Raw genomic sequence first — 22827 nt, 5'->3', positions numbered from 1 at the left:
GTATTTTTGAAGATAGAAGCTTGGGACTTTTTTTAGATTTTGTATTGTAATAAATTGGAGTATATATTCCTATTCCCATAAGGATCGGCCAACTATATCCGATGTTTGCGATATATATCCGGTTTTAACTGCAAGGGTATATAAACTTCGGCTCCGCCCGAAGTTAGCTTTCCTTTCTTGTTTTTTTGTATATATGTATATGTGAATATATTTTTCCCCCATATATAATGTATGCCTGTTGCTTGTGGTTGTTGGGGCATGTTGATAAGAAACATCGTTGTTGTCGGCGACGGCGTCGCAACCCAACAACCGCAAAGGCGGAGGGTCTAGGGAAACGGAGCTCCAGCATTTGACTTGCATTTTGTTTTTCTGTTTTAAGTAGAAGTACATATATTTATATGGTTCATGCCATATACACTTATATAGACATACATGGGCGCAATTTAAATGGTATATGACCACTTGTTGGGTGTCACTGCTTGTTGGGAGCTCCAAAGGCAACGAAAGCCCCGGGGCTCTGGACTAACCCCAGCTCCTCGGTTGGACGAGAGAGCCCCGAGTTTTTTGCCTTTTGGGTTCGTTGATCGTCATGCTGGTTTCATGTAATCGTCATAATTCTCCCTGCATTTCCATTTGGGTTCCAATGTTTCCATTTTTGTTATTAAACAGCTCCTTCGACTTTTCATTTTCTTCCACTTTGTTAATTGACTTTTTACAAGTTTTAATTGCTTTTAAATCGTTTTGCTAATCTAGGCTAATTTTAATAAATTTTAAAATTTATAATACTGTTGACAGTGCAGGAAATTCCAAAGCTTAAAGCGCAGTTTTTCGAAAACAAATTTGACAGAAAAGTAGGCTTCTGGGAACTTACCAATTGGGAATCTTTGGAATACCAGACGGAATCTTTTCGATTTCCAGCCAATATTCCCACAACGACCGGAAATTTGTAGAAATATTAATTCGGGAGAATTTCGGGCGGTTTCCAAATTCCGTGCTCAGCTCAGATGCGCTCATTATGAGGGGCGTTTGGCACATGTGGTTTGCATCGATGATGACCGAACCCCGGGCATCAGGGAAAGGGGCATCTGGTTATCCGATCTCACATACTTATACCGTACAATTTCGATACTGACCGGATTATGAGTGGGCGTTCACCCGCCAAATGAAAGTGTCACACAGGTCACGCCGACGGATTATAACTCTTTCCCGAGGGGCAGGGGGACTTTCCCGGGGCGCCTCGATTTCCGTTTCCATGGCTCGATTTGTGTTGGTTAGACTCACGTCGTTTTTGTGGTTAAACATATTTAAAGGATTTTCCATGCGCCGGCGCAACATTTTTTTTCTTTTTTTGTTCGGAGCTCGGAAAGGGGTTTCTTCGGTTGCACGCCCAGAAAAATGCATCACCGGAAGATCACTGTGATTATCGCCGGGCACTGCCCACCAGGTCTCGGATGGGATCTTACCGGGTAGCAGGGTAAACGGTAGACGGAAAACAGGAGTGTATCGATACGGACCGAACCCGCATCCGCGCTTCGACCTACTACTACAACTTTTCAAATGCTACTCGGCCCAGAGAGCCACCCAAAGCAATACGAGTAAAATATTCTTGATTAAAACTTATCAGAGCACATTTCATATCACCTTTTCAAAAACGCAACAACAACAACCACAACAACAGCAACAATTACACAGCAAAAGTAAAGTAACGATTGTACTTATTATCGGCAGAGGGGCAGAAACAACCGTCGAACTCATTGCGCGCCGTGTACTTTGGTGTAGTTTGGCTGCTGATTGGACGCCGCCAAGATATGGCTATCTGAGCCGGGTCTGTGTCTGGGACCGGATCCGGATCCCGACGACCCAGCCCCACCGGCGCCTCCCATTGCCACTGTACGGGAGCGAACAGGACGGCGCCAGAGATAGAGCGAGAGGCGGCGAGGGTAGCGATACCAAAACCCGATTTGATTAACTTGCATCACGCGCTGGTCGCGCGACTATCCTTATCGGGGCAACTCTCCGACTTAACGAGTCATATGGCCCACCAGTGGGTTGTGTCCTTATCAACGCTCCCACTTGTTTGGCCGGGTTTTGATGATGAGACGATGAGAGCATTGCCAATCCACAAACTGCCACTATCGGAGGCAGTTTGTAAGTTCTTCTCAAAGAAACTAGAACGAAGGCTCCCTCGAGAGCATAAGCTTTTAATAAATTGGTAATAACAATTAGGTTAAATAGGTATTATCTTCAGATAAGATTTGAAACATTTTATAATCATAATCATACTACATATTTCATTGATGATCATTTAATACTAGTTGTAAAAATTAATATAAAATATATCATATTTTTGTATATTTTTTTTAAAGAAGTAATGAATGTAAAAACTTTATAACACTTATGAATCAAAGATTAAAAAGGAAAATTCGATTTAAACCCTTCTAAACATTGATAACCAAGCTCATTCGACCTTGACTATCTATCTCGTTCTATTTTCTTACTCCCTCGGCAAGTGATAAAGCATATAAACAAAAACAAACCAAAATAATAAAGAAAAAAAAGTGGAACCCCTGCCCATGTGTCTGCCAAGTCAAATTTTAAAATGAGCAAGTTTGGAAAAAAATTCCAAGATAAAATATTTCAGAAACCTAAAACGCCGGCTCTCGTGACGTCATGTGGATTGATAACCAGAAAAAAAACAGAGAGCAAACATATTGCAAACAGCAATACTGATAAAAACGAATCGGATTCAGAAGCAGCAAGGGAACAATGCTGGTGAGATAAGGAGGTAAATAACCTGGCGAAAAAGAACTTTAAGCCGACTCCGTCTACTAGAAACAATAGAAGACCGACAGAGAGGGAGAAGGCGGATCAGGCTCTGGAAGGGGGTCGCTCCGGGGTGCGGGTCACGGATAGGGGAAGGAGGAGTTCTTGTAGGACCACAACTGATAAGGATGTGTGGGTGCCAGGGTGCGGGCAGTGGCTATAGCTATACAGTTATTTATCGTAAAGAGCTACTGCGAAGCCCGGAAGATGCATTGTGGTTAAAAGATAAAATTTCCAAGTGAGTGGGATGCACTTCAAAAACTTTCTTTTTATTTTCAATATTAAAGAATAATATTAATATATAGACACAAATATTTACCATAGATGTTAGTACCAAACTTATATATCTTAACAGACTTTCATTAATATTCTAATATTTTATTGTTACAAATACTGTAGCTTTCCATTTTCTCTCTGTGCTTAAGCTGCGGTTTATCGTTTTAGCTCGACTGGGGCTTTGGGTTTATTTTGTTGAAGCTATAGTGCTGAGTCCGAGCGAGTTCTACATAATCTCGGCTGTTTAAATGGAATTTATTAAAATAAAAAAAGCCCCACATTATAAACAACAGGCCTTTGAGATAAGGCTATCCTGCCCCGAATCCAACCCAAGCAGGAATTCTCGCACATGAAAATTGAAATACAGGCTCCATTACGAACGGGTCGCGTTTAGCGCTCGACTTGTACATAAATAATATAAAACCCATACCCCATGGATTTGAGTTATATTTTCATAATCCATAGCCACATCATCGTGACGAAGCGGAGATAAGCCGGGATTTGTACAAAACAACAAAATGGAAACAAAATTGAAAAAATATATATAAATTGAGTCTGCTGTGTGGCAAGAGGTCGACTCTATTTACTAGCTGCAGGCACTACTAATGGGTCCCGGGCCCGGGGCAACTGATAGCCCCATCAAATTCAAGGTGCCTGGGTCAGAACCAATCAGGTTCATGAGAGATCAACCCAAAATCTAGCCCAGCCCGAGCAACGTTCTGATTCTATCTGTGTAGTACGAGAGAAACAACAAATCGATTTCCACTTATCAGATAAGTTGTGACATTATTGGGCTCATATACCGAACATTTAAGTCAATACAATGAATCAAAAGTGAGAGAACCAAAAAATATTGATAAGACCCCAATGAGGCGTCACATTGGGACGGTCGAAGGAAAATATTTACTAAGAAAACCTTTCCCTCAAACAATAAATCTGTTTGACAAACATTTGTATGGGGCACTTCACGGATAAGAGCGACGCCATAATTCTGTAACCCAAGCAAAGTGCCACTAATTAACAACAATTCATTTTCTATACATATATTTATAAAATATTACTACTAAATTTCGCCCCAGGTTGATAATCATAAATGGAAAAAAAGATTAAATTCTTGTAAAAGAATCTTTTTGCGTTTTGCTCCCAAAAATATGCTTCAAATTTTTTTTCGAACGTGAATTTTGTTTTTTTTTTAAATATTTAATATTTTAGTAAAGGATATAGTTTTTAAGAAGAGATAAATATATATGTATATTTTAAGATAACACGTGAAAAATATAGTAATTAGTTACAATTAATAGTAATTATATAGGTTTATAACCAAATATTATTTCTCAATCCCCATTTTGTAATCTGTTTCTTGTAATATTGTTTTAATCCTAATTCCTTAAATATTTTTGGGAGGCACGGCATTAAGTCACGGGATTACGGCTCATCCCTAGTAATACGAGGTGTTTATGAGTTCCCCACCCAGATAAGACCGTACCTACTCAAAAATAGTAGTCGCCAGGTTCAGTTTTGATTAAGTGGACAAAAAGGCAGTAACTATGTCGAAGAGCGATGAATTTACTTTCCGGCGTGCTCAGGTGGATGATATAAAAGATGTATTAGCAATGATACAGGTAAAGAAACGTATTATATATCTTATAAGATATAAACATTTAATATGCAGGAACTTGCTGACTTTGAAAAAATGAGCAACGGACCCCAACTAACAGAGGAGGGTGAGTATTTTAAACAAAGATATACCAATAGGTTTCCTGAATTATGAAAATTTCAAAACTTAGTTCTCAAGCGTGATGCAGGACTTACTGGGGAGCAGGAAGACTGTGAAGTTTATGTCCTCATAGACAATACCACTAAGTGAGTTAAACCAATAGCTGATAAGGAAAATAATTGTGTTCTCAGGGCCATTTCAAACAAAAATCCATTTGCCTGTCAAATATTTATCCTCTGACAATTTCACACTTGCATTTTTAACATTCCCAGGCAAACTATTGGGTATTCTATCTGTTACAAGGCATACTCCACCTGGCAAGGTCGCTACTTTTTCGTGGAGGACATTTACGTCCGACCAGAGCACCGAAAACGCGGCGCTGGTAAACGTATATTCCTGGAGGTATCCGCCCGAGCCGTGGAGCTAAATTGCCCGCGTTTGGAGTTTAACGTTCTGGAGTGGAATCCCGCCCGCAAGTTTTACGAAAGCCTTGGGGCTGTGGACTTGACTGCCAAGGAGGGCTGGCACTACTATCGCGTTGAAGAGAAGCAGCTGGCCAAACTTGCCCAAGATCTGGCCTCTTTAAAAGCTTGACATTAATTTGAGTATTGTATTTTGGAATATAACAATATTTGATAAATAATACTTGACCCCAGGCCATATATTTAAACAATATACACTTAAATTAAATTGGCTTTTGGTTTTTACTGATCGCCGGCTACACTGGCAATGACATGGATTTGCATGCTCTTCGTGGAGTTGTAGACCTGTCCGGGCGGAAAAGGATGCACTTTGGAGTGGCCGTCGGTCTTGCTCTTGCCACCGGCGGTGTACTTAGATAGTCGGATGCTAGGCATGGGTAAAAATCCGGTGCTTAGCGGCATAACATCCAGCGATATGGAGTGACTGTCTACGTCTTTCATGGAGACAACACCTGAAATGTTTCAATTAATTAGTAAGGCGTATTAAAGGCTGTCAAACATAAACGATTAGCAAATTTTGAATGAGGTTAAGGTTTTCTGATTCAAAGCTGGGAGTGTTAAGCGCTTCTAATAAGAAATAGAAAGTATGAAATAAGTTAAACATGCTGGTAAACTATTCTAGGCTAGTGTAGTGCTACTTGTGTCCTTCACCAAAGAACTTACCCATATCTTAAAATGCAAAAGTAAATCGTGTGTGTAGAAAAATAAGAATTAAACAATAAACAAAGACAATGAAAGTAATTCAAACAAAACCAACTCACCCGCTGAGCGCCCGCAAACGGCCCACAGATTCTGGTCATTGAGCACCTCGTACATCAGATCCGTGTAAGGATTCTCATGGACCTTGGTGATCTTCAGATTCATGTTGCACACGGTGCGCAGGCGGCACAGTTCATTTGGTTCCAGCTGGGCTTGCAGCTTAAAGAGAGTGGTATAGTCCACAAGATCGAAAGCGCAACCGTAATTCCTCAAGACATCCGGCTGGGACACCGGGGCGTATTTGACTACAAAGTGCACCTTGACGATGGGCAACTCGTGCTCGGTCTTTAAAGGTTCCACTTGAATTTCGTACAAATATGTGACAGTCAGAGATTTGTAGATTTCCTAAAAGTTGACATCAAGGATTAGTTCTTGCAATTGAAGGAAATTATTTACTTACGATTGGATCTTGCGGCGAGGGATTCAAGTCAAGCAGCTGCACACCGGGCACATCGCACTTCACCTTTGCCTGCTGCAATAGAAGGTGAGCATCCAGGCCCTTCATTATCACTTGTAGGAACTTTTGGGTGCCACAGGTGTGCAGCCTACAAGTCGCCTCCATGGCGGGCTGGAAATCAACTGGTATGGGCAGTTCACTACGCGACCACGGGCAAGTGAGGGAAATGTGGTGCTCGTGGTGTTTGGACACCTTGCGCCCCGGCATATCCGAGAGCACCTCCAGCGGAATACTACGATCCTCGAACGATTTAAAGTGTAATAGCGGCACTTGCAACTGGCTCTCAAACGTGGAATCGTCGTTATAGGCATCCAGATTTGCGGGGTCTTGGGCTTGACGCATCCTCAGATTCTTGGAGCAGCGAAGCGTTATTTTGGCATCCGGTGGAAAAATAAAACTGCCTCCGGAAACGTTCAAGCTAATGGGTTGTACAATGCCCGCTGTCAGAGTTTTGAACTCCAATGCCGCACTGGCTGGCTTTGTGCTGATCTCAAAGCAGGGCGGCACAAAAGGCAATTGCTCCGATAGGAACTCAAGGCTGGACATACTAACGCAGAGCTGAACGAGAAAATGATGCTTCCGTTAAACGATAATAGTTTTTATGTGAATACCCACCTGCTTGAAAGTCCAGCTACCAACCCGAGTGGCTTTTGCTTTTAGCTCGACAAAATTAACTCCAGGCTGCAGAGCGATGTTCTCCGCCTGGACAAAGTTGGTAAAATCTGCCTGAACACTAGGAGACAGTTTCCGCTTTGTGCTGCTGGTGCGCCTCACGGGCTGCTTCGATTTTGGGGTATCGCAGGATACGGAGGCCGAGTGAAGCCGATTGTCCTGCTTGTAGGCCAGTTGAAGGGAAACTTTCAGACGTGCAGTTGTGTCCTTAACCTTTGTTGTTGAGGGTGTAGCAGTCAACGACACATTCTCCATAGCCACTTCCAAGGGAGCCGCCTGCAGCTCGTAGCACAGTTTTATGTTTTCCGCCACAATTTCTCGGGGATAAAGGCTATCCACTTTTAGGTGAACCACTATGAAGTCATCTTGAATAATGGGCTTCTGGTTGGCAACCTCAATGTCAACGATGCGAAAGTGATCTTCCAGAACACAAAAATTGGCATTTTCCATGGACGGCTGAGCAGAAAGCGTGGTTTTCAGAGTCTTTAGAGATTTAAGGAACTCATCAAAGTAGAAAGTTCGAACCAGTGTCTCCAGCTCGACACAACAAGAAATGGAACTGCAAGTCTTGGTGTAGGCCATGGAGTCGCCCATCTTGCGGTAACAGTTGGCAAGCTCCAATAGTGTCTGAGAACTGAGTGAATGCCAATTCTCCGCCTTCAGTTCCCTGAGGAGATCAGTGAAGAATCCCACCGCCTTGTGCGGTTCATTTAGGGCGCAATAAAACTTTCCCAAGTCCAAGCCCACCAATCTAGCGGATCGCAGACGAGCCACATGCTTGTACGTACTGATGGCCAATTCGGCTAATTCAAGGTAAAGCTTCTGGAAGGCTTGATTAGAGCCAAGGGCTTCCTTGAGCTGTTGCGCCGCCGACTTCTTAGGCTTGCGGTTTGGGGAACGTTCGCGTAGCTGTGGAGTGGCCTGCAGAAACTGTTGCTGTTCTGGCGGAGCATCTCCTATTCCAGAGGACAGTTGAACTACAATGTGCAACTGCTCGGATGTGGGTGTACAACCTGGCAGCAAGCCACATAGCTTGCCCAGTTCATACAACTTGTCCTTGGCTAAATTCCAAATAGGAGCACAATGCTGAAAACATGTAACTTCATTGGGCTCCATTGCCTGTTCACATAGTTGGAGGACCTCTAGAGCACAAACGAATTCCCAACAGCACAGTGCTCCCTCCTGGCACTCCAGCTTAATGAACTCCACTTCGCGTAATGTGGAGAAAAGGAAGTTGAGAAGACGCTTAGCTATCTCCGGAATATCATTGCAAGTTAGTAACAGATAGGCTTGTCGCTCAAACAGGTAGTTTCGGAATTCCAATAGTGAGACTCCTTCATCTCGAATCTTTGCCCGCATCTCAAACTTATCGGGTCGGGTTAGACAAATGCCGTGAAAAGAGTCCAAGGGCTTCCTAAAGTAATTCAGCCACTGTTGCTTTTCGTTCAATCCCGTGTGTGTGACGAATTGCGAGAACATGGCATCTAGTTCATCGTATTGAATTAAAGCCTCAGTGGGCAGCTCTAACTTCTCAAAAATTAGCGCCAGATCCTCCTGCATGAAGAAGTACTGTCGGAAGTCCCAGCCATCATGATTCCGCTTCTCGCGCTTGCTACGGATAAGCTCTTCATATTTGACAATATTTCGGTTGTAGCTAGTAAGCATTAGAAAGCGAATCCTCTGCACCAGGCAGCGAAAAGATTCTGTGGACTTTTGCTCAAACTTGGCTGGGTTTAGCACGGAGATGCAGCGATCGTCGTTCTTGCTACCAAAGTCTAAGCGAATCTTGTCCAGCACCGTTGTGCGTGGCATGAAGTTTTTTGTCTTGCGCATGTCCAGTGTCTCCACCAACAGAATCATCCAGTCTGTAACACCATAGCTGTTTAATAACTTCAGCCAGGTGTCAATCTCCTCCTTGATGGTAGCCTTGTAGGTGTCCACATCCTAAAGCAAATACATGACATTAGAGATGGTTCTGTGGCCATTTGCCAACTCACATTGCACTCCGTGACAAAGATGTGCAGTATTGGATGCTCCAAGATGCTCCATTCTCCGGATTTGTACTTCTCCAGGGAGGACACATTAAACTGCTGAGTCTGGGCCTCTAAGCGAACATGTTTTGTGGGCCGTTGGAAAGTTCGTCTCCACTCACAAGTGTCCAGGGGAATGGCGTTCAGAATTTGCGACTCCAGCGAGCGAAAAAGGGGGCATGAGCCGGAGTCTGTTGAAAATATATAATTTTCTTAGAATATTGGCGTCAAATCTATCACAACTTACATGTAATTATAGGCTTTATCTGCATTGTTTTTGTGTTTTTTGTTTATTGCATCGGGTAAAGAAAACCCTCCCCACCAAACAGCTGATTTTTGTATACCAATCGATTTATCTATTTTTTATCTGTTATCGTTATCGGCTTATTAATAATATAACTTTTAAGATAATTTTTCAAAACACATTTTGTTAATCTTACTTAATTATTTTCCCTTTACTTAATGAAATTAAGAAACTATATGCTCTGTCTTTTTAATCAACAGGTGCTGTTTTAGTAGCCCTGAACATGGGCGTAGGGTTTTGTTTGGTGGAGATTATACCTTTAATCGAGCTTAAACTAAAGAAAATTATGTTCTTTTATTCATAAAAAAAACAATCCAATGTGTTAATTTTAATTATTACTGAAGGGTCTTCCAGGAGCGGACCCCCTTGATCCACCTATGGGTTTTGAGGGCTGACTAAAAATCAATACCATCGTTATCGCTAACCAAACAGCTGACAGTGAAATCAGCGTTAATACCAATTGCAAACAATGCAGAGTGAAAACTGAAGATTTGTTTTTAACACACACACAAGATACACTGGAAGAATATATTCGCTGAATGCTTGACTGGGAAGCTTAGGGGAACCAAACAGCGGGGAGTATGGACATGGCCAGAAGTATCTTCGGCCGAGATCACGAGGGTTACGTGGGCCGTGAGGAACATACGGTAACGTCAATTCATCAGAAAAGATTGCTTATCAGAGTAATTAATATTTATCGTTCCGCATTGGTACTGCCAACAGCGCAAACTTCAGAACCTGGGCTCGGAAGATGATCTGGGAGAGCTGCCGCCCATGATGGAAGAACTAAGTGTCGCCGATGGACTGCGACCGAATCCCGGCGGACCCTTCTCTGCCCTCACAGCCTCCATGTGGCCTCAGGAGATTCTCGCTAAACTGGGTGGAGGGGCAGAGCTGGCCTCCGGCCCCAACGACCAGCCCGAGTACCGATTCGACGAATTTGGCTTCCGCGTTGAGGAAGAAGACGGACCAGAGCAAAGCTCAAACAAGTTGTTAAGCATTCCTTTCGTGGAGGACGCCCAACAGCGACTACAGTGGATTGCTCATCTGGAGTTCTCACACAACAAAGAAGCAACCGAGCTGAGCTGGGAGCACGTGGATGTACTGCTCCCACGCACCGAAAAGCTGCGCAACATGGTGCGCCAGGGCATCCCACACACGTTGCGTGCTCAAATGTGGATGCGGCTTTCTGGTGCGCTGGCCAAGAGACAAAAAAGCGAGACCAGCTACCAGGATATAGTAAAGGGTAAGACTATATAGTTTTAAACTCACCTTAAGCTGAAGTTACATCGCATATTTTTATTCAGCCTCCAGCAATGACCAGCTCATGACTTCAAAACAAATAGAAAAAGACTTGCTGCGCATCTTGCCCACTAACGCCTGCTTCAGCAATCCAAACGGGACGGGGATACCTCGACTTCGTCGCATCCTTAGAGGAATCGCGTGGCTTTTTCCTGACATTGGATATTGCCAGGGCACTGGTGTGATCGTAGCCTGTCTGTTACTGTTTATGGAAGAGGAGAACGCCTTTTGGATGATGGCCACTATTGTTGAGGATCTGCTTCCTGCCTCTTACTACAGTTCTACGCTTCTGGGAATCCAGGCGGACCAGCGAGTGATGCAGACGCTCATTGCCAACTACTTGAGCAGCGTGGATGAATCGCTAAAGAAGCACGACATTGAACTATCCCTCATCACTCTTCACTGGTTCCTCACACTTTTCGCCAATGTCGTCCACATGAAAATCCTGGTCCGAATCTGGGATTGGTTCTTCTATGAGGGCTCAATTGTGCTCTTCCAATTGACGCTCGGAATGCTTAAAGTTAAGGAGCAGGAGCTTAAGCATCTGGAAAACTCTGCGCAGATCTTCAACTCCCTTTCCGACATTCCGGGAGAGGTCACCGATGTGGAAGTGCTCTTTCGCCAGGCGTTAGACGTGGGAGGCTCCCTTAGTCAAACTGTAATCGACACCCACCGTCGAAGACATTTGGCATATCTCATGGCGGACCAAGGCCACCAGATCGGCAATCCTGAAGCAGCACCAAATCTTCCAAAGCAACAGTTAGCTCGAAGGCAAGTCCGCAAGAGCAAGTCCATTCTAGAGGCGTTCCTGTTTCGAGGCGATGGCAGCGAAGCTGATCAGCTGAAAAACAAGAACATTCGTCAAACGGAGATTCTGGTTGATTTACGCGAAGCTATCCTCAAAGTGGGTCGACATTTTATCACCATCGAGCCTAAGCTGGCTGGGCATATCCAGCTAACGGCCAACTACAGCAGCGAGTCCCACGCCAAGGACCATGAGAACTTCATCAACGTGGCGAGAACGCGAAAGCGGCGGGCCAAAGCCCTGCATGACTTCGAACGCCACGACGACGATGAATTGGGCTTCCGGCGGAACGACATCATTACAATCATCAGCCAGAAGGACGAACACTGCTGGGTTGGCGAGTTAAACGGGCTCCGAGGCTGGTTTCCAGCCAAATTCGTTGAACTGCTGGACGAACGGAGCAAACTGTACACATCGGCTGGGGATGATGCCATATCGGAGACTGTCACAGATCTGGTGAGAGGCACCCTGGCACCTGCAATTAAGGCCTTTTTGGAACACGGCATGAAAAGACCCACATTTCTGGGTGGACCTATCCACCCATGGCTCTATATTGAGGAGGCTGCCACGCGGGAAGTGGAAAAAGATTTCGAATCCGTTTACAGTCGCTTGGTTTTGTGCAAAACGTACCGCCTGGATGAGGATGGAAAGGTGCTGACACCAGAGGAGCTTCTTTACCGTTGCGTCCAGGCTATAAATCAAACGCACGACGACGCTCATGCCCAGATGGACGTCAAGTTACGCTCGCTCATCTGTTTGGGACTAAACGAACAAGTTCTTCACCTGTGGCTTGAAGTGCTATGCGCGTGCCAAGAAGTAGTGCAAAAGTGGTACCACACCTGGAGTTTCATTGACTCTCCAGGCTGGGTGCAGATCAAATGCGAGCTTCGCATTCTATCGCAGTTCGCCTTCAACCTGAATCCTGACTGGGAGCTACCCCCAAAGCGTGGCAAGGAATCACAGCCGCTCAAAGACGGAGTGCGGGACATGCTGGTGAAGCACCATCTTTTCTCGTGGGATCTGTGAGCCCTGTGGCGCGCTTTTTGTATAGAATTCCAAATCGCGTATTCAATCTCGTTTCTCATTATTTCCATGTGCAATCGCAATCTTTTGAATTTAGTAGCAGCTAGCTTTCGCTTCTTAAGTACTCCTCAGTTGTACACCTAAATTAAGTGCTTTACTATGTATCATTACAATCTTTAGCTATATCTGTCTTTACGGGAGTTTGTTTACTTAATGTCCATCCATTACTATATAAAGCCTCGACAACATACACCAACTACCACTAAATTACAAATGTAACGTACCTTTAAATACAAATCAAATCTTATAAAGTACATACATATTTATTACTATATACACATAGATGTTTAACTCTTTAAATGCATTTCATTAAAGTTTAATATATATATTTAAATTGTATACAAAAATGGTCGTAATTGTAGCAGGGGATGGATTTTAGTTACACACAAGACCCAGGTAGTCATCCATTAAAGTGCCAATGGCGAACTAAATGGAAGAAAAATTTATATTTTAGCGGGAATATCTAAAGCCAGCAATCAAATCCTTTTAGACTTACAATTCCAGTAGCATCCACACGTGTTCCTACAATCTTGAGTCGTATTTTATCCTCTCCAGAAATGACCACGTCCTCGTCTTTACTTTTGTAGCAAGGGGGATTGCCGTTCGGGCAGAATTGCATGTCAGCGGGAATAGACTTGGAAGGGATTACAATTAGTTCATGGTTACTACACTCATAAGGTTATCACTCACATGATGAGAAATGAAGCAGGACAAGGGACCGATCTCGGCGAACATGCCCACCTTGTTAATCTGCTTGACCACAGCGTCCAACACCTCTCCCTTGAAGGGCCGGAAAACGATGGCCTTGTATTTGACAGGGTAGACGACGAAGCCCTGACCCGGTTGGATAACGCCGGATCCGATCTGGTCTATCGTCGTAACGGCAATCACAAATCCGTACTTGCCTGTGCAGGTGCCCTCCACCTCAGAGTATAGTTTCTGCTTCACCGTTTCCAGAAGTTGTGGACCGAAGTAGCGTGGGTGCAGCAGGATCTCATGTTCCAGGGATATCTACGAAAAGAGATAGTTACTAGCTGTTTCAGTGATTAAATGATTGAAATTATCCAACTAACGTGGTAAAACATTGTAGAATCAGATTTTTGTTGCCAAATAAAATAAACAGACGGCACCGGAACGATGCTCATAAAACAGTGTGGCCAAAACCGCCGAAGAAACACCACACAGCAGCGCCCTCATGTGGGGAAGAAGCAAAGCGCCCAACAAACCAAAGAATGGCAATGCTATTTTTATTCAAGTTTTAAATCTTGCCGCCAACTAAGTTTAAGCATGGAAAATAAAATATTAGCCGGGTTACATAACTCTTTTTGAAATCCAATGTAATGAATTTTGATGAATTTTTATTTCAAAAACATAAGCAAACTTTTTTCAGTAAAAGACAATTTATCTTAATGGCAAATAACGTTTTAACTTATTTATTCGGGAAAGAACATCTAAAAACAATATCTAATCATATTTATGACTCGTAACAAAATCATGGGCTTCGCCCCCCTCCCGGAAAATCCGCACGTAAGCCGATTTGATTCCAAACTTCCAAATGGCAATATAGGGCAAGTAATAAGTAAAAACATCCACGAGCCAAACGCGAAAGTTTAGATACCACCGCACAATGGCATACTTATGCAGATAGGTGACTAAAAAGAGCCCATAGGTCACAATAAACCGATCCCACCAGCCCATATCGTAGTAGTGCAGTTTCTGGTTGGGGTCCCGCTTCACTCCGTTTTCATGATCAAATCTGTAGTACTCGAATCCTTTGACGCAGGCCAGCCGCTTGGTGAAGAATATCTGGGCATCCACCGACAGCATGGTATTCACATGCCACAAACCGTTAATTAAGGCCTCCGTCATGCGGCGGAAATCCTCTCCAGTCTTTTCCAAAGCGGGTTCATAAACTTTTCGCATGACGATGTCCAATCGGAGCTTTGATTCCTCCCAGTTTCTACCACAAATATTGTACTCATTCTTGATCCCCAGCAAAAATCCTAGGACCCGCCACATGTGCGTGGTGGCTTCCAAAAAATCCTTATCATACAGCTGAATCCGGTGTGCACCCATGGTAATGAATCCAATGAACCCAAACTGTGTCAGCGCCAGATCCTTTTGGGTGATCTGCCCTGCTCCTTGACGGGCACAGGCCTTGCTGGATCGCGAGTGCGCCTGGCGAACAGCAGCAATACTGGTCCAAAACTTGCTCCCTCGATCTGATATATTATTGTTGTACCAAGTTTGGGTATGAAAAATAGTGCGCACGTATCGCCGGTAGGCCGTAAATGCAGTCGAGGATTGGCGCGTGCACGAGAGCACTTTCAGAATCGAGGGAACGGCTAGTACACCAATTAGTCCGGCTAGCATTCCTGCATTCATCACAAAGCGATAAACTTGGAAATACTTCTGACCCCTGCCAAAGAGAAGAAATTAAGGGTTTATTATTAAATCTCAAAAATTTAAATGGAAGGATTGAAATCAATCATAAAATTTAAAAATATTTTTAGATGAGGTTTTGAGGTTTATTATATAAAGTTATATTAGCAATTAGATCTTAGTATACATATATTACTCATATTAATTGCCATTGTATGATTGCAAATAGCTATACTCATCAATTGGTCACGTAACTCACCGCATGAACAGCTGCTCATCGTACCATGACGGCAACTCCAATGCGGCTCCACTGTCCCCCTCCTGGCTTCCATCGTTCAGAAGGTGTTCCAGGTACTGATCCGGGTCCGAAAACCTGCAGTCCTCTACTTCGTCGTCGGCCTTGAGGGCCTTTTGCCCTTCTTTGGCGGTATGCATTTTCCCACTGGCCTCTGAAAAGACCACGCAGCGCGCTCACATAGATTTCACAAGTGAAAGAAGCGAAGACCAAACAATTCGATGAAGAGAAAGTTTTCGTGTGGGGCCGGTGTACCGCTCCCGCTCCTCATTCCACTTTACACTTGTAAACTTGTCTTCACGCTTTTCAGAGCCGGGGATGAGCTGTTCAATCCATCAAAAGTCAAGTTGTAGGTTCAATTACGAGTTGTTAAACTATTTTGCAAATACTCAAAAGCTCGGCTTTGTGTGCAAATCCACGACTATGTTCATCAATGTTTATCCATGACGGTTGCATGTCGGCTCGCGACTGCCACTGAAAAACTATAGCTGAGAAGCAACTGCGACTTCGGGGCAGCTATGGTGATATTAAGCTGTTCATTGGCGCGAGAACTAGCTTTAAATTTTTAGATAATAAACAATCACAGCGTTTATACGGCGCCCTCTTTATGCAATCAATTCTTGAAATGGAAGAACTGGCAACCTCGCCATAAAATTTATGATATGCCACTGGGCCTCTACTTTATGATGGATTTTCATTATTTCAGTTCTAATTTCTTTGTTTAATTTAGAAATATTAACTTTTTGACCTAATTATAAATATTTTTGTCGCTAACAGTGCTGCTAAATTTTAGAATTTAGTGTGGGTCAAAACCTAAAGAACATGTATCGGAATTCAAATTTTGGCGCAAAATGGTACTCGGATGGGTATCGAAATAATTACGGTCATTTTGAAATGTAGCAACGATTGACGCAAAAAGAAATCAAATTTATATCCGAGGATGAAAATATATATATACAATATGTATGTTTAATAAAACTTAAATAAAAAAACCATCGGAACGTGGAAGTGGAACGGAACAGACTCGACCTAAAGTGTTGAAAAATTACTTATATATCGATAAATTAAAAAGCATCGCCACTCAACCACCTCTAAGCCGACGCGCAAAAAGAAAAGAGGAAAATTGCCATTTTGCATATTCCGTATTCCGATCATCAGCGTGCTTGAAGTGTGTGTGCGCTGAAAATAATTAATTTAATTGCTGCCGGGTTTTCTCGCCGTAAAGCAGCACCAAACGTAGTTTCCCCAGCGGACTTCTATAGTTTTAGCCGAAAGTCTGTGCACGCGTTTTGCCGCTCCGGCTTTGTTGTTTTGGCGCCCGAATTTTGGCAGCCGGATTTTGTGACGCGGAATTTTTGGGCCGCTAACAGCTAATCATCATGGTGGATCGAAGTGATAATGGTAAGTCCTCAGATGATTAAATTAACTTTAGTATCTAATTTGGTGTGCTTCTTCCTATAAAAGCTGCGGAATCCTTCGACGATGCCGTCGAGGAGCGCGTGATCAACGAGGAATACAAGATATGGAAAAAGAACACGCCCTTTCTCTACGATTTGGTGATGACCCACGCCCTTGAATGGCCCTCCCTGACAGCACAGTGGCTGCCCGATGTAACCAAGCAGGATGGCAAAGACTACTCGGTTCACCGCCTCATCCTGGGCACTCACACATCCGACGAGCAAAACCATTTGCTCATCGCTAGCGTCCAGCTTCCCAGTGAAGACGCCCAGTTTGATGGATCGCACTATGACAACGAGAAGGGCGAGTTTGGCGGTTTTGGTTCCGTCTGTGGCAAAATCGAGATCGAAATCAAGATCAACCACGAGGGGGAGGTCAACAGGGCGCGTTACATGCCCCAGAACGCATGCGTCATTGCTACCAAGACTCCTTCAAGCGACGTTCTTGTCTTTGACTACACGAAGCATCCGAGCAAGCCGGAACCTTCAGGCGAATGCCAGCCAGATTTGCGATTGCGTGGTCACCAGAAGGAGGGCTATGGTCTTTCGTGGAACCCCAACCTCAACGGTAAGAAAAAAAACTCATCAATAGCAAGAAATTAATTTCTAAATAAAAAATCTCTTCTTTTTACTATTTCGTTTGGCAGGCTACTTGCTGTCGGCCTCTGATGATCACACCATATGCTTGTGGGACATTAACGCTACTCCTAAGGAGCATCGGGTTATTGATGCCAAGAATATATTTACGGGACACACCGCTGTTGTCGAGGATGTCGCCTGGCATTTATTGCATGAGTCGCTTTTCGGCTCCGTTGCCGACGATCAGAAGCTGATGATCTGGGATACTCGCAACAATAACACCTCAAAGCCCTCGCACACGGTGGACGCACACACAGCCGAGGTCAACTGTCTGAGCTTCAACCCCTACTCAGAGTTCATTTTGGCCACCGGGTCTGCTGACAAAACTGTTGCATTGTGGGATCTGCGCAACCTGAAACTAAAACTACATTCCTTCGAGTCGCACAAGGACGAAATTTTCCAAGTGCAATGGTCGCCGCATAACGAGACAATCCTCGCTTCCTCGGGCACCGATCGCCGGCTACATGTCTGGGATTTGTCCAAGATCGGAGAAGAGCAGAGCTCAGAGGACGCCGAAGACGGACCGCCAGAGCTGCTCTTCATTCACGGCGGCCACACGGCCAAAATCAGCGACTTCTCATGGAACCCCAACGAGCCCTGGATCATTTGCTCGGTCTCTGAGGATAATATTATGCAGGTGTGGCAAATGGCCGAGAATGTTTACAACGACGAGGAGCCCGAGATCCCTGCCTCTGAGTTGGAAACCAACACAGCTTAACAACACCGCAAACTCAAAAAATTCGTACAACCTTGAATCGATTCTGTTTTGGCCGCGTCCGACAATGGACACACATATTAATTTATATAATAAAGCATAATTTTAAAAAGTAATTAAGTTCTACTTGTCAGCAGCGCATGATCTACGAATCTTTAATTAAAAATGATTTAAAAAAAACTCATAATCAAAACGAATATTTTAAATGGGGGAGTGGAATAATTTATAAGTATTTAAAAACGAGAAATTTTGATAAAAGATTTAGTTTTATTTTGAAGCATTGCCTGAAGATAAAAATATTTTACATTCTAAAAATAATAGAATTAAAAGTAGTAGTTGACTCGAGTCTGTGGATCAAGAGTCTCATCAGACCACCATGTACTTTTGTTTTCTTCCAAACACCTCTATCTCTACATTGAGTGCTCTTATGTCCTCCTTGTGCCTCCGTGAGACAATCTTCCCACTGATAACTTCACCTTCTTTCACGTCCTTCGGGTGTTCTAAGAAAAAGATGGTTTGCTTCCAATGTGTCGGGGTCTCAGTGGGCGATGTGCTAAACATAACTGCAGCGGGCATGTCGAAGAAGGTGTCAAAATAGCCCACAAAGGCTGTGAGACGGTCGGATTTGGTTACTTTTAAATTAAAATGGTGAGTAAAATTGGGATAATTCAAGTCGACAGTCATCATGTCAAAGTTAGCTATCTGTTCTGGTTCTGTGAGCATAAACTGGGCATCCACCACCTCCATGAGCGGCTCTTCAATGGACTTCTTTTGCAGATCAACCATGTTTACATTGTACACATCTGACCAAAATTCAACCTGCTCGGCGTACAAGGTGTCGTTGCCGTAGCCCAAAATGCTAAGAGTGCAACGGCTGGGTAGGATCACGCCATTGGGGTTAAGGTGATGTTCGCGGGCGTAGATAATGCTGTCCAACATAGACTCGTACAGCAAAAAGTAACCCATCCATTCGGAGATGATGATGTCGTACTTGGCCTCTGGAAGATCAGTGTCCTCCAACCGGCCCTTCACTAGTTGCACATTCTGCACCTTGTTTTTTCTGTAAATATGATTTTTAATTGGGATTTGCTATTAAAAAGAAAGATTTTACCTAACAATGTCCATCGCAGTATAAACAATGTCCGAGTTGTCAATTCCCACCACCCGTGCAGCACCCGCCTGGGAGGCAAAAATAGACAGGATTCCCGTACCACAGCCGACGTCTAGTACTGCCTTGCCGCTCACCACAGACTTGTTCTCCAAAAGAGCCGAGCGATACGTACTGGTCCGTACCTTGTCACTCAACATCTCGTGGTGTATTCCGAAATGCGAATAACTATTGAAGTACTCCTTGTCAAAGTTTGGATTATTTCGCGGCACTATTTCGCCAGATGACTTGGAATCTTTTCCCTCATGAACCTTCTGCAGCAGTTCCTTGTAGTCGCTACGCATACGCTCCATATCCTCGTTTGCTTGTTGCAGAAGTTTGGATTGTTCGGCGATTTGCTGGAGAAGTTCGGCCACCGATGGTTGAGCCTCAGCGCCGTCTGTCTTAAGCACATCGTAGTCATAGCAAAGCCATGGCTCGTACTCCTTTGGCTTTAGATACTTCTCATCTTCCCAAAAGGTCTGTTCAGTCGATAGTAAAGTTTCAGCACTAATCTTGTTGGCCCTTATGCAGTTTACGAGCTTGATGAAGGAATACTGATCCATGTGGAACTTCTTTTGAAGCTGAGACAGGTTCACTTTGTGCCGCGCATCGAGGTGATCGATGGCAGTGGCTATTAATGGAAAGACCTCCTCGCAAAAAAGACATGTGGTGGGCTCCTCTCCCTCATCCATTTGCTCATCATCGTCGTCGTCTTCATCAATGTCTTCGTAATCCTCTTCTTCGGAGCTATCACCTGCCTGCGCCGCTTCAGAATCCTTGGGAGCCTCATTCTTATTATTTGTGATGTCTGGTGGTACAATTTGTTTATTTATTGAACTTCAACTATTTACTTGAATATTTACCATTAATTTTAGTATCTTTCATGGTTATTTCTGATAATATAGGGGTTGATTATTTGCTTGTCTGTTATAGCTTGAGTCCTGCTCAATATTTTTATAATGTTCTTGTCAAAAAAGTTAAACAAATTGCAAAATATTAGTCGGCGGCGCCAGCACGTGCGAAATTTGAAGGGAAAATCACCTAACGCGTATGATATATAAAAAAATACTCATACAGGGTGCTTCTTTTTTTTTCCATAGAAAATTATTTAATTATTGAATAAGAAAAAATGCATCTTATTTTAAATAAATATTTTTAATCAGTATTTAAATATACACTACGGATATAAACATTTTTAATTTTAGGGTATATAGAGTGCCGTTCGTTTGAAGACACATGTGGCTAGTATTTTCTTGATTTCCGTAAGGCGTTAGGTACATTTTTGCCGGCTCTGAAGTTGTTTTTGACATTTCAAAAAAATAAATTAAATAAAATATCCACTAGATAGTGTAAGTATTAATTAGGAATTAGTTTAATTTATACATAATATAATTTTATTTTGAAGTCTGTTAACAACTTCCAATGCAAGACAGTTTCCCGAAATTGGATATTCTGGATACCGTTAGATACCGATTTCTGAGGATTGTGCACCTCAGGTTACCTTACTACCAAGGTTACCTGGAAGGACGAAGTGATAATCTAACATTTGGAAGAGGGCTTTCAATTCTTCCAGTTGCTCCTCTTGAACAGTTTAAGACGAAATCCAGGGCGCAATCTTGCAAAGGAAGTGGAGCTATGGGTTGCAACAGGAAGTTCGTTGCTGGTGCAGTTGAAGGACCTAAGAGATAGTTAATAATAAAACCCGAAAGAGATTAGGATTTGTACTACAAAAAAAATGGCTCAATGATGCACGGTAACCGACCCGTTAATCTCTGTCGATCGGGCCCCGTTCGCGATTAGAGAAGATAAGTATTTGGGAATAAATGTTGAAATAAACTTGACGTCGTATCTTGACAAACACAATGGGATCGGCTCGAATCGTATCGGATCCACTTGAGCAGGCCAACAAAATCCGGGGAGCAGTCCGGTAGGTAGTCAGTTGCCACTTTAACTTGAAGCCCAGCGGATCAAGAGACATGCGCCAGGAACACTTAATTTGCCAGGTCTCTTTGGCCGTTTTTATTCTCTGCGCGTGCCTGGCACCTGCAACCTGCCTGTACGAAACTACGATCCTTAACTTCCTGGATGAATTCAAGAAGCGCATGTGCCATCCCATTCCTAATCTGGGGCTGCCGGCATTAGATCCTCTCGAGATTAAACACGCCGAGGCGGCTGCGGATGGAAAATATCTCGTCGAGTAGGTCGAAATTTTAATTTAAATAGATTTTTAGAGTAATACAAAATTTTATTTTTTATAGCTTTACTGGTTCCATCGACAACTTCCAATTGCATGGCCTTTCCGACTTTGAGGTTCCCGCACTCACCCTGCGACTGCTTAGAACAAGCACTATCAATGTCACTCTACCCCTGGCTTATTTAAACTCCACATACACGGCCAAGGGATCTCTGGCGTACATCCTGAATCTGGCAGGCGATGGAGATGCCGAGTAAGTCTTGTTACATAAGAGAAGCAAAAGAGCCTATGTCTTAGCATCTTTTTTCCAGAGCCTCCATCAAGGACTTTTCTGTTCTCATCACCTTTATTGTAAGCAATATATCTCCCATAAGAATTCGATCGCTGGATATCCAACTGCACTTGGGAGATCTTAAGATCCATTTTGATAAGTTGCTGGAGGAGGAGCGTGTCAATGATTTTATCCATGCCCTGGTGAACGAAATGGGTGTGGAACTGCTCGGCGACATTTGGGACTATGGACAGGGCACAGTCATTGACAAAGTTCAAACGGTGGGTAATCCTAAACATTTTAAAAATGTGTGATCTATAACTCTTCAAATCTCCTCAGGCTATTAACAACTTTTTGGGTCAGTTCTCGCTGACGGATATCATCGGGATAATAACTGGAGGTGGCGAAGGAGAGGAAAGTACTCCGATATTCGATGGCGTGGAACCGGATTGCAAGCCCGAAGCTAGCTCAAGAAAATAAGACTGAAAAGGAATTCTTTAGATTTAGATATATAGTCTAAGATGCAAAAATACAGCCTAGATTGAAGATGGTAAAGGGAGCTAACTTTAACTACAAGATTTATGGACCGTTTGACGTTTTAGTCTCTTTCACCACAGATAAGCTTAGTTCAACTAGCCGAACAGCTATCAAAAGCCCATTTGCATTTAAATCCGCTCACTTATCAGCTTCGGTATTCCCGATAGCCGTAATCAACAATGTTTTGGCTACTTTCGAATACCGAATAATCGCTGAGGGGTCGTGATAAGAGTTATTTTTATGGTGGTTTATTGATTTATGGCCAGTTTTACCAATAAAACGAAGGTGGCAAACTTTCAGACTTTCAGGGAGTCAAAAATGTCCCAAAGCGGTATCTGAAAAGAACGAAGCTGTTGAATGAATGTAGAAAATAAAAGCTAATTAAGAGTTTCCCCTGCGATAAGAAATACGCAACATCTGCCAAAAATTGTGCCCAAAATAGCCCAGTAACAATAAACTAATAGAGTTTCGTATAAA

General features: G+C 43.4%; 8 protein-coding genes across 9 annotated transcripts; 4 read left to right on the top strand and 4 right to left on the bottom strand.

Moving 5' to 3' along the window:
• Positions 1 to 1744: 1744 nt before the first annotated feature.
• On the top strand, positions 1745 to 5506 carry LOC108121938 (thialysine N-epsilon-acetyltransferase). The gene is made up of 5 exons (XM_017236286.3): positions 1745 to 2212; positions 4504 to 4721; positions 4772 to 4823; positions 4887 to 4962; positions 5089 to 5506. Exons 2-5 carry the CDS (start codon positions 4647 to 4649, stop codon positions 5408 to 5410), a joined length of 525 nt encoding a protein of 174 aa, XP_017091775.2. The 5' UTR covers positions 1745 to 2212; positions 4504 to 4646; the 3' UTR covers positions 5411 to 5506.
• On the bottom strand, positions 5448 to 9591 carry SIDL (SIDL trafficking protein particle complex subunit 10). Its single transcript, XM_043211962.2, has 6 exons — positions 9464 to 9591; positions 9184 to 9407; positions 7130 to 9130; positions 6458 to 7072; positions 6060 to 6402; positions 5448 to 5750 (listed from the first exon to the last, which is right to left on the bottom strand). The coding sequence occupies exons 1-6, from the start codon at positions 9486 to 9488 to the stop codon at positions 5521 to 5523; spliced, it is 3438 nt and encodes a 1145-aa protein (XP_043067897.1). The 5' UTR covers positions 9489 to 9591; the 3' UTR covers positions 5448 to 5520.
• Positions 9592 to 9912: 321 nt separating this feature from the next.
• On the top strand, positions 9913 to 13044 carry LOC108121936 (small G protein signaling modulator 3 homolog). The gene is made up of 3 exons (XM_017236282.3): positions 9913 to 10167; positions 10244 to 10766; positions 10828 to 13044. The coding sequence occupies exons 1-3, from the start codon at positions 10102 to 10104 to the stop codon at positions 12651 to 12653; spliced, it is 2415 nt and encodes an 804-aa protein (XP_017091771.1). The 5' UTR covers positions 9913 to 10101; the 3' UTR covers positions 12654 to 13044.
• On the bottom strand, positions 12996 to 13987 carry Polr2G (DNA-directed RNA polymerase II subunit Rpb7). Its single transcript, XM_017236289.3, has 4 exons — positions 13784 to 13987; positions 13401 to 13721; positions 13207 to 13344; positions 12996 to 13136 (listed from the first exon to the last, which is right to left on the bottom strand). Exons 1-4 carry the CDS (start codon positions 13853 to 13855, stop codon positions 13086 to 13088), a joined length of 582 nt encoding a protein of 193 aa, XP_017091778.2. The 5' UTR covers positions 13856 to 13987; the 3' UTR covers positions 12996 to 13085.
• A 123-nt stretch (positions 13988 to 14110) lies between these two features.
• Positions 14111 to 15993, bottom strand: LOC108121827 (uncharacterized). Of its 2 annotated transcripts, XM_070282041.1 has the most exons (3): positions 15777 to 15993; positions 15352 to 15710; positions 14111 to 15129 (listed from the first exon to the last, which is right to left on the bottom strand). In XM_070282041.1, exons 2-3 carry the CDS (start codon positions 15525 to 15527, stop codon positions 14175 to 14177), a joined length of 1131 nt encoding a protein of 376 aa, XP_070138142.1. In that variant the 5' UTR covers positions 15528 to 15710; positions 15777 to 15993; the 3' UTR covers positions 14111 to 14174. The 2 variants fall into 2 exon arrangements, with proteins under 2 accessions (XP_070138142.1, XP_043067907.1); XM_043211972.2 differs by having other exon boundaries at positions 15352 to 15993.
• A 477-nt stretch (positions 15994 to 16470) lies between these two features.
• On the top strand, positions 16471 to 18345 carry Caf1-55 (chromatin assembly factor 1 p55 subunit). Its single transcript, XM_017236802.3, has 3 exons — positions 16471 to 16788; positions 16852 to 17412; positions 17492 to 18345. The coding sequence occupies exons 1-3, from the start codon at positions 16767 to 16769 to the stop codon at positions 18199 to 18201; spliced, it is 1293 nt and encodes a 430-aa protein (XP_017092291.1). The 5' UTR covers positions 16471 to 16766; the 3' UTR covers positions 18202 to 18345.
• A 100-nt stretch (positions 18346 to 18445) lies between these two features.
• Art3 (arginine methyltransferase 3) lies at positions 18446 to 20381 on the bottom strand. The gene is made up of 3 exons (XM_043211910.2): positions 20212 to 20381; positions 19310 to 20156; positions 18446 to 19258 (listed from the first exon to the last, which is right to left on the bottom strand). The coding sequence occupies exons 1-3, from the start codon at positions 20231 to 20233 to the stop codon at positions 18565 to 18567; spliced, it is 1563 nt and encodes a 520-aa protein (XP_043067845.2). The 5' UTR covers positions 20234 to 20381; the 3' UTR covers positions 18446 to 18564.
• Positions 20382 to 20510: 129 nt separating this feature from the next.
• On the top strand, positions 20511 to 22816 carry LOC108121858 (uncharacterized). Its single transcript, XM_017236159.3, has 5 exons — positions 20511 to 20697; positions 20754 to 21545; positions 21607 to 21795; positions 21854 to 22094; positions 22153 to 22816. Exons 2-5 carry the CDS (start codon positions 21325 to 21327, stop codon positions 22291 to 22293), a joined length of 792 nt encoding a protein of 263 aa, XP_017091648.2. The 5' UTR covers positions 20511 to 20697; positions 20754 to 21324; the 3' UTR covers positions 22294 to 22816.
• Positions 22817 to 22827: the final 11 nt, after the last annotated feature.

The sequence above is a fragment of the Drosophila bipectinata genome, chromosome 3R, assembly GCF_030179905.1.
Source record: "Drosophila bipectinata strain 14024-0381.07 chromosome 3R, DbipHiC1v2, whole genome shotgun sequence".
Taxonomy (NCBI): domain Eukaryota; kingdom Metazoa; phylum Arthropoda; class Insecta; order Diptera; family Drosophilidae; genus Drosophila; species Drosophila bipectinata.
The sequence above is the reverse complement of the archived record's forward strand: the minus strand, read 5'-3'. Positions and strand labels throughout refer to the sequence as shown.

What these genes read in the sequence shown, in the direction of transcription:
- LOC108121938 (XM_017236286.3), top strand. Translation starts at nt 4,647, where the DNA reads ATGTCGAAGAGCGATGAATTTACTTTCCGGCGTGCTCAGGTGGATGAT. An exon ending in ATGTATTAGCAATGATACAG is followed by an intron (nt 4,722 to 4,771) that starts GTAAAGAAACGT and finishes TTTAATATGCAG; the next exon opens with GAACTTGCTGACTTTGAAAA. An exon ending in CTCATAGACAATACCACTAA is followed by an intron (nt 4,963 to 5,088) that starts GTGAGTTAAACC and finishes TAACATTCCCAG; the next exon opens with GCAAACTATTGGGTATTCTA.
- SIDL (XM_043211962.2), bottom strand. Translation starts at nt 9,488, where the DNA reads ATGCAGATAAAGCCTATAATTACAT. An exon ending in TCTTTGTCACGGAGTGCAAT is followed by an intron (nt 9,131 to 9,183) that starts GTGAGTTGGCAA and finishes TATTTGCTTTAG; the next exon opens with GATGTGGACACCTACAAGGC. An exon ending in CGTTTGCGGGCGCTCAGCGG is followed by an intron (nt 5,751 to 6,059) that starts GTGAGTTGGTTT and finishes GAAACATTTCAG; the next exon opens with GTGTTGTCTCCATGAAAGAC.
- LOC108121936 (XM_017236282.3), top strand. Translation starts at nt 10,102, where the DNA reads ATGGACATGGCCAGAAGTATCTTCGGCCGAGATCACGAGGGTTACGTG. An exon ending in TGGGCCGTGAGGAACATACG is followed by an intron (nt 10,168 to 10,243) that starts GTAACGTCAATT and finishes TACTGCCAACAG; the next exon opens with CGCAAACTTCAGAACCTGGG. An exon ending in CTACCAGGATATAGTAAAGG is followed by an intron (nt 10,767 to 10,827) that starts GTAAGACTATAT and finishes ATTTTTATTCAG; the next exon opens with CCTCCAGCAATGACCAGCTC.
- Polr2G (XM_017236289.3), bottom strand. Translation starts at nt 13,855, where the DNA reads ATGAGCATCGTTCCGGTGCCGTCTGTTTATTTTATTTGGCAACAAAAA. An exon ending in CCTGCTTCATTTCTCATCAT is followed by an intron (nt 13,345 to 13,400) that starts GTGAGTGATAAC and finishes ATCCCTTCCAAG; the next exon opens with TCTATTCCCGCTGACATGCA. An exon ending in GTGTGGATGCTACTGGAATT is followed by an intron (nt 13,137 to 13,206) that starts GTAAGTCTAAAA and finishes TCTTCCATTTAG; the next exon opens with TTCGCCATTGGCACTTTAAT.
- LOC108121827 (XM_043211972.2), bottom strand. Translation starts at nt 15,527, where the DNA reads ATGCATACCGCCAAAGAAGGGCAAAAGGCCCTCAAGGCCGACGACGAA. An exon ending in GATGAGCAGCTGTTCATGCG is followed by an intron (nt 15,130 to 15,351) that starts GTGAGTTACGTG and finishes TCTCTTTGGCAG; the next exon opens with GGGTCAGAAGTATTTCCAAG.
- Caf1-55 (XM_017236802.3), top strand. Translation starts at nt 16,767, where the DNA reads ATGGTGGATCGAAGTGATAATG. An exon ending in GGTGGATCGAAGTGATAATG is followed by an intron (nt 16,789 to 16,851) that starts GTAAGTCCTCAG and finishes TTCCTATAAAAG; the next exon opens with CTGCGGAATCCTTCGACGAT. An exon ending in GTGGAACCCCAACCTCAACG is followed by an intron (nt 17,413 to 17,491) that starts GTAAGAAAAAAA and finishes TTCGTTTGGCAG; the next exon opens with GCTACTTGCTGTCGGCCTCT.
- Art3 (XM_043211910.2), bottom strand. Translation starts at nt 20,233, where the DNA reads ATGAAAGATACTAAAATTAATG. An exon ending in GAAAGATACTAAAATTAATG is followed by an intron (nt 20,157 to 20,211) that starts GTAAATATTCAA and finishes TTGTACCACCAG; the next exon opens with ACATCACAAATAATAAGAAT. An exon ending in ACTGCGATGGACATTGTTAG is followed by an intron (nt 19,259 to 19,309) that starts GTAAAATCTTTC and finishes TCATATTTACAG; the next exon opens with AAAAAACAAGGTGCAGAATG.
- LOC108121858 (XM_017236159.3), top strand. Translation starts at nt 21,325, where the DNA reads ATGCGCCAGGAACACTTAATTTGCCAGGTCTCTTTGGCCGTTTTTATT. An exon ending in GATGGAAAATATCTCGTCGA is followed by an intron (nt 21,546 to 21,606) that starts GTAGGTCGAAAT and finishes TATTTTTTATAG; the next exon opens with CTTTACTGGTTCCATCGACA. An exon ending in TCATTGACAAAGTTCAAACG is followed by an intron (nt 22,095 to 22,152) that starts GTGGGTAATCCT and finishes AAATCTCCTCAG; the next exon opens with GCTATTAACAACTTTTTGGG.